Source organism: Panthera uncia, unplaced genomic scaffold, assembly GCF_023721935.1.
Source record: "Panthera uncia isolate 11264 unplaced genomic scaffold, Puncia_PCG_1.0 HiC_scaffold_891, whole genome shotgun sequence".
NCBI lineage: Eukaryota > Metazoa > Chordata > Mammalia > Carnivora > Felidae > Panthera > Panthera uncia.
This window is the reverse complement of record NW_026060080.1, coordinates 15,913-23,404: the sequence shown is the minus strand read 5'-3', so window position 1 is coordinate 23,404 and position 7,492 is coordinate 15,913. Positions and strand designations below refer to the sequence as shown.

The following is a 7,492-nucleotide window of genomic DNA, read 5'->3' as shown; positions in this document are numbered from 1 at the left end:
CACTCATTGGTGAGCTGCAACAGGGACCTTTTCTTCTGTTTCCCCCCCCCCCCCCCCCCCCCAATTTCCCCAGTGCCCTCCACACTGGACCTGGTACACAGCAGGCGCTCAATAAATACGTGCTAACTCGAATGGACCGCTGCCTAGCAGTGACTTTCCAAGCCCCGGCTGGCCTCATTCCCAGGCCCTGGGAGGGTCCCCAAGGACAGGGTGCGGTCAGTGGCGACCGGGCGGGGGCCTGAGCCCGACGGCGGGGTCCTGGAGGCGCGCTCCGGTGGCTGGCGCCGCTCCTCACCGAGGCTGTGGCGCAGGCGACAGCGATGCCAGCAGCGGCGGATCTCCGCCCGCACCTGCAACGGAACGTCGCTCAGAGGCGGCCCCGGGCGCGCCGTTCCCTGCGCGGCCACCAGAGGGCGCGGGCGGCGAGCCGGGGCTGTCCCTCCCTACCTCCTTGTTGATAAAGCAGTAGACCACGCCGACGAGGAAGCCCTGCCGGAAGGAGGCGCGGGGGTCAATCGAGAGTGGGGGCCGGATGGCAGATACCCCCTCAAGGGCTCGGACCCTTAGCAGGTCCCAAACCACCTCGGCTGCCGCCACCCTGGTCCTAGACTATTTCAGTCACTTTCTCCCGGCCCCGGAACGCCTTCCGCCCTCTCCTGTTTGCTGAACGATCAGGTTGAGAACAGGGGGACCGCCGCCTAGATAGGATACCCTGCTTGGCCACTTTCCGACCCAGTTAGGCCAGTACTTAACCCCTCTGTGCCTCAGTTTCTCCATCTGGAAAGTGGGGGTAATTATAATAGAGTGGTGATTGTGAGAACTGAGGTAACAAATATGCAAGAAGCTCTGGTTCCTGGCCCCTCGTGTTGAAATATATTATGTGTTGTTAATAAATTAGTTTTACTTGACACTTATCTATTTCTATAAATATATACATTCTACATATAAACTTAAGATCCAAACTATGCATAACTACGAATAAATTACTTGATAAACTAACAAATCAATCATTTGTTATTAAGATATTATAAATCTCATTAATTTCCATGATCCCATTAAAATCCAATTCTGGAGCGCCTGGGCGGCTCAGTCGGTTAAGCATCTGACTTCAGCTCAGGTCATGATCTCACAGTTTGAGTTCGAGCCCTGCTGTGAGCACAGAGCCCGCTTTGGAACCTCTGACTCCCTCTCTCTCTCTCTGTCTGCCCTTCCCCCACTAGCTCTCTCACTCTCTCCTAAAAAAAAAAAAAAAAAAAAATTAAATTAAGAAAGATTTTTTTAAGGGGCACCTGGGTGGCTCAGTCGGTTGGGCACCTGACTTCGGCTCAGGTCATGATCTCGCAGTTTGTGAGTTCCAGCCCCGCTATGGACTCCGTGCTGACAGCTCGGAGCTCAGAGCCTGCTTCGGGTTCTGTGTCCCTCTTTCTCTACCCCTCCCCCCTGGCGCGCGCTCTCCGAAATAAACATTAAAAACTTTTTATTCTAAATAAATAAATAAATTTTTAAAATAAACTCTAACTCTGATCACATCCCTCTCCGCTGGCTCCCGACCCACTCAAGGAAAAGCCAAGGTACTCACTGCCCGGGTACCTCGCCTCTCTGGGCTATCTCCCCCTTGCTTCCTCTGGCTCCCACCGCTTCAGGCATGTTGGCCTTCTTCCATCATGAAAGGTACTCTCGCCCACGTCAGGGGTCTTGCACTTCATGTTTCTCTTCCTGGAACATCTTCCCCAAATATCTGCCTGGCTCGTTCCCTCGCCTCCAACGTATGTCTTCTCAGCGAGGCCTTCCCTGGCCCCCTGTCTATAACCCCATATATTGTCTGCCCCTCTATTTCCCTCAGGGCACGTCTCCCCATCCGACATTCGGTAGATTTTTCTCCTATGGCATGTTTAGCATCTGTCTCTCCCACTAGAGGGTAGGAACCACTTGGTTCCTGGCCGTATCCCCATAGTAAGCCTGGAAGATGGCTTGGGACCCGGTAAGCACTCAATAGGTTTTTGCTGAATTGAATGAAGGAACGGCCTTGTGAGGTGAGATTCGTATTGTTCCCACTTAGAGATGAGAAAACTGAGGCCCAACAAGGAAAAGCAGGTGGCTACTGGGGCAGAACAAGTGCAGGCAGGGTTGGCCCTAAATTCTGGAGTGAGTGCCTCCTTACATTTTGAGCCCCAGGCACCTCATCTAACCCCCACCCTAGCTCAGACTCTAGGTGAAGGCCATGGAGGTGGGAAGCCCTGGGAGCCCCTGTGCTGCTGCAAAGCCCTCCATCTTCCCCAGAAGGCAGTACTGCTAAGCCACCTGGTCTACTGTCCCCATCCCAGCTGCCTCCCCAGCTCAGGACAGAGCTAGCTCAGTACCCTGCACAGAATGGAGGAACGTGTTCATGTGTCCACACTGCATTCAGTGGCTGCATCGGTGGACGATTGTAGCGCCCCCCCCCCCCACCGCCCCTTCTGGGGAGGAGGGCCCCAGGCCGAAGGGTGTACCCCCTGCACCCCGCCTTAGCACCTGGAACGAGCTGAGGAAGATCTCAAAGCCGAGCTTGGCGAAGCGCAGGGCACCCCGGGCCTGTTCCTCTGTCACGGGAGCAAACACCACCTCGTGGACGCCCAGCAGGGGCACCAGCGTCAGCGTGGAGCGAGCCAGCCTGTTGGCGGAGGGTGGCAGTGGTCCCGCAGCCCCAGGTCCTCCTCCCTCTCGCGTCCCGCCCCTTTCCCTCCGTCCCCGGCCACCCTGCCTCACCTCAGCCGGTAGTCCGGGCAGCGCATCTGTCGCGTCCTCAGTTTGGACACGAGGATGCCAAGGATGCGAATAAAGATGAGAAAATTAATCTGCAGGGAGAGACAGAGGCTGAGCCAACCGCATCCCGTCCCGGGGGACAGGAGGCGCCCAGTTTCCCAGGGTGGGGAATTCCAGAGGATGGCCCGGAGGAGGCAGGGTCGGCCTTACCGAGATAGTCACGAGGATAGGGGTGCGTATGATCCACCAAATGGCCTTGACTTCGTTCCGCTCCCAGCACCTGGTGGGAGAGGGAGTAGAGAGCTAAGAGAAAACCCCAGGACCCTCGGGATCACGCACACCCTTTCGCCAGCTCCGCCCACTTTCCTTAACGCCACACCCACGTTCCTTTAAAGCCCCGCCCTCTACGATCCAGGCCCCGCCCTTATTCCGCCCCCCCCCCACCCCGTTCCAGCACACAACCTTTCCTAGCTCCCCGTTCCTTTAGATCCCACCAAGCCCCTTTCCCTCCGAGCCCCGACGTGCCATCCGAACCTCCCCGCGTTTCCATCACAACCCGCCCGCGTCCCTCAAAGCTCCGCCCACCTCCCAGGCCCCACCCCAGACCCCAAGACTCACTGCGTGTTCTCGTACAGGTACCTGACGATCACCCAGGGAATGACGAAAAGCGCGGGGGCCCCTGTGCAGACCCCGACCCCCGCCCCCCACCCCGCCGCAGCCGTCAGCGCGCGCACGGGCCCCGCCAGGCCCAAGACCCGCGGAATTTCCCCCGCCGGGGTGGGGAGGCAAAAACCCAGAGAGGGGAGGAGACCCCCTGAGGTAGACCAGCGGGGTAATCGGGAGAGTGGAGACGCGCTGGGCTGGGCAGAGGACAGGGTCGGGGCTCACCCCAGCCGAGGAACACGTAGCAGCGGAAGTGGCCCCCCTCGGGACCTCCCACAAGCACCAGGAGACTGTGTAGGTAGACCCCCTCCACCAGCAGCCACGTGTAGTTGGCGCCCACGCAGTACTGGGTCACGATCTGGGCCGTGCGGCAGGCAGCTAGGGCCTAGGGAGTGGCCAGACCGGGGGAGGGGGCAGTCAAGGCCTCCAGGGGGGCCCCAAGTCTTCCTCCTCCGTCTCCCGCCATCAAGCATTCCACCTCCCTCTCTGCACCGCCAGCGGATGGAGCCAGTGGTCGATTTCCCTCATCTGCTCTCTTCCCCTGTGCGAGCTACGCCACGCTTAACCTCTTTGACACTTGGTATCACCCATCTTGCTTATCAGAGTCCCTCCCCAATCCTCCCTCCCCCAAATATGGCCTCTCGCACCCCACCTCCTAAAAATTGAACTTAACTACTTGCCCTATCCAAAGGTTTCTCCCATCCCATCCCCCTGGTCCCACCAGCACATGGGCTCTCCCACCCCATGGCTTCTTAACAAGTGGTATGGCCCATCTCGCGACCACAAAGTTTTTTCTCACCCGGGCCCCCAGACCCTTAGCCTCTCCCACCTTTGTCTCTCAGTAACAAATTGGTGTGTTACCGAATCCCGCCCCCCCCCCCCCCCCCCCCCCCCCCCGCCCAGTTAATTTCTCCCATCCTGCCACGCCCCGCCTCCGGCAAGGGGACTCTCTCCTTGGTGGACAAGTCCCGGGAGGGGTGAGATAATGAGAGAAAGGGAATGGAAAAGTCCCATACAGGAGGTGAGGGGGCCAACGATGGAGGACGCTGAGGAGGCAGAACCCCAGTTTGAGAAGAGCGGGACGACGCTCACCGGTTTCCACAGGACAGGGGCTTGGTCCCCAGGGTAGGGGCCAGGAGGAGGTAGCAAACGGTCTCGAGTGAGGATGGCCGCCGCCCGCAGCATGAAAGACGTGAACAGGTTGATGTGGATGTAGTTTCGAGTGCAGCGCAACCGCCTAGGGGAGATAGGAGGCAGGCTGGGGACCCCTGGAGACCTGTCCGTGGCCCCAGAGAACCCCTTAAGTCACCTCCCAGCCCTTCCCACAGAACCGCTTGCTGGATGCCGGTTGGTCGTGGAGCCTGACCACCCCATCTTACTGGGCAAACTGAGGCCCAGCGTCTGCCGCTGCCGCTCAGGGCTGGAGGTCCCACCTGAAGAAACTCAAGATGAGCAGGGCCAGCAGCAGTGTGGCCAGGGACACGGAGTAGCCCACGGTGTACATGACCTGCAGCCGCTCCAAAATCAGCCGTTGATCCTAAACCGGGGTGGGGGTGGGGTGCAGGAGGACAGGGGGACACAGGGACGGAGCTCAGTGCTTCCCCCAGGGCCAGAAAGGGGCCCTGCTTTTTGTTCCCGCCCAGCTTCCCAATTTTCCCTTGGGGATCCATCTACCCTCTTTGGGTGGGGCTGACTCCGCCCCTCAGTCCAGGGCTGAGCACGTGACCAGCCAGCCAATCAGAGCATTCTATGTAACCCCCCTGCACACACAGACACACCCTTACACAGTGTGCCGGGCGGACGCGACCCAAAACAGGCCAATAAGTGTCAGTCCTGGGACATTTCGTTAGAGCTATGGAGAGCAAAATGCAGTCTCCCCACCGTCTTGCTTGGTTGGTGGGATGTGAGCCTGGTGTTCGTTAACGGGGACCACACTTTTCACCCCACGGAAAAGATGAGACCAGCACAGAGAAAAACAAAGTCATGGTGTAGTGAGAGACAGAGAGATTTCCAACAACAGCATTTGAGCGCCTAGATCCAGCTGTGCCTGAAACTGTGGCCTAATGCTTTTCAATCACAGAAGCCAATATACATTTCTCTTTCTTTCTCCATCATGCAAGTTTAAGTTGGGTTTCTATCTTCAACAGTACAAGGGGTTTCAGGCTCTACCCGAGACAGCTGTCTTTTCATCTCTCCCTGCACATCCTAACCTGAATCCCTCACCGCTCTTTACCTGAAAGGCTCCATTCTTCTCTGGGTCCTCACACTGAGAATGGTCCCTCCAAGGTCCCCATTGGCCATCACTGCCACAATGGCGGAGGACAAAGCCTGTAGCCACTGTAAAAAACAAAGGAGGGGGTCAGAGGCACAGAGAAAGAGAGAGAAACAGAAAGACAAGAGTACTATTATCAACCCCATTTTACAGATGAGGAAGTTGAGGCATAAAGAGGTTAAATAAATTGCTCTAGGCCACATAGCTGGTTAGGAGAGGAAGATCAAGACGCCCAAAGACAGACTCAGGAAAAGGAAAAGGAAAAGGAAAAGGAAAAGGAGAGAAAATAAGAACCCAGGGGCTCTCAGAGAGATACAGAGACAGAGCTTGGTCAGGCAGAAGGAGACACCCAGCCGGACAGAAAGGAGCAGGAGATCAAGCGTAGGCGAGATTTGGGTGAGTGGTGTCTGGGGCAGGGTTAGGATCTATTTTTGTCGGGGGGTGCGGGGTCCAGGGGGCACCTCACCGTGGCTGTGCCAGGGCAGGTACCAGGGGCAGGACGCACGGGCGGTGGCGTTGGGTGCAGCGTAGTCCCAGCAGACGTACATATCGAAGGACCCGTTACAGGCGAGGCCTGGGGTGGGCGTGGGGGCCAGGCGTCGGGTGGACCGGCTGGACCCAGCGCAAAGTTTCTCCGCCTTCCACCAACAAGCTCTGCCCTACCCCCGCCCACCCGGAGCGGTCTGCCACGGCCCCTCCCACCAGGCCCCAGGCCCCGCCCCTTCGCGGGCCACTTTAGGCTCCACCCACCGGATTCAGCCCCGCCCCAACCCCCGCCCACTTCAAGTTGCTTCTCAGGCGGCTCCCACTCAAACGAGCTACGCCCGAGTCTCTCCAAGCACTGAGGTCTCGATGCTTCCCGCCGAGGCCAAGCATCACCCAGGCCTCTGCGACCCAGCCCACCTCGACCCCAGCCTTCCTTCAGGCCCCGCCCCCCAGTCCTAGCCCCGCCTCAAGCGCCCGCCTCTCAGCCCTGGTCCTCCCCCTGCTCTCAGTTCCCGCCTCCAGTCACACCTGCTGGGGGGTCCACGGCCTCCAGCGTCTCCTGGCACTCTCTACGGTACTGTTCCCAGCGCTGGTACAGCTCCCCCGCCGTCTGCCCCACAGAGCCTGTCTATGGAAAGAGAGGAGGGAGGACCCCCCCCCCCCGCGACCGACCCCCCCTCCCAGGCAGCGCGGTTCGTGTGGGCCAAAAACACCCTGCGGGGACCTGAAGAGGCTGCCCTGTTTTGTCCGGGAGTCTTGCGTGGCTTAGAAACCTCTTCTAAGTCTTCGGGGGTGCCTAGGCCGGGAAGTTGGGGGTGGGGGTGGGGGCAGGGCTGAAAACCGCCAGGAAAACTAGGGGAAAGAGTGGCTGGAAATCATCAGGGGAATTTGAGGGGGAAACAACTTGAATCTGGACAGGCGGGGCAGCCTTAAAACTCTCTCTGCAGTGGGGGAAGACTTAAAACCGTCCCCAGACCGCCCTCCCAGGCTTGAACTCCTGTGGCTCCTCGGGTCCTCACCTCCGCCCTCCGGAGCAGCGGCCCCCACGACCAGAGTAGCGGTAGAAGCAGGTGCCAAGGCGGACCGTTCAGCATCGTGAGGACGGTGGGGCATGGGGGGAGAGGGGGACCAAGGGTCTGATCACGTAGGGGCAGTCAGGGGCCTGCAGGGTCAGGGGGTAGAGTCAGGAGCCTCCGCCCTCCCCTCCGGCCCCAGCGCCATCGGCTCTGGGACTCAAACTTGCAGACTGGGAGGCAGCGCCCCCCACTCCGCTCCCACGAGTGACGACGGAAGGGGTGGGGGCGAGGGGGCGAGGCCGAGATCCGACAC

At 59.2% G+C, this 7,492-nt stretch overlaps 1 protein-coding gene across 1 annotated transcript; it reads right to left on the bottom strand.

Annotated features, from left to right (window-relative positions):
• Positions 1 to 89: 89 nt before the first annotated feature.
• On the bottom strand, positions 90 to 7,492 carry LOC125918491 (gastric inhibitory polypeptide receptor-like). The gene is made up of 13 exons (XM_049624476.1): positions 7,183 to 7,492; positions 6,692 to 6,791; positions 6,144 to 6,251; positions 5,639 to 5,742; positions 4,839 to 4,942; positions 4,498 to 4,642; positions 3,631 to 3,790; positions 3,361 to 3,421; positions 2,953 to 3,022; positions 2,746 to 2,834; positions 2,512 to 2,650; positions 448 to 489; positions 90 to 350 (listed from the first exon to the last, which is right to left on the bottom strand). The coding sequence occupies exons 1-13, from the start codon at positions 7,255 to 7,257 to the stop codon at positions 144 to 146; spliced, it is 1,404 nt and encodes a 467-aa protein (XP_049480433.1). The 5' UTR covers positions 7,258 to 7,492; the 3' UTR covers positions 90 to 143.

Coding starts and splice junctions, on each gene's coding strand:
- LOC125918491 (XM_049624476.1), bottom strand. CDS start 7,257: ATGCTGAACGGTCCGCCTTGGCACCTGCTTCTACCGCTACTCTGGTCG. Junction 4,943..5,638: donor AGAAGAATGGAGCCTTTCAG/GTAAAGAGCGGT, acceptor ACCCCGGTTTAG/GATCAACGGCTGATTTTGGA. Junction 4,643..4,838: donor CTCATCTTGAGTTTCTTCAG/GTGGGACCTCCA, acceptor TATCTCCCCTAG/GCGGTTGCGCTGCACTCGAA.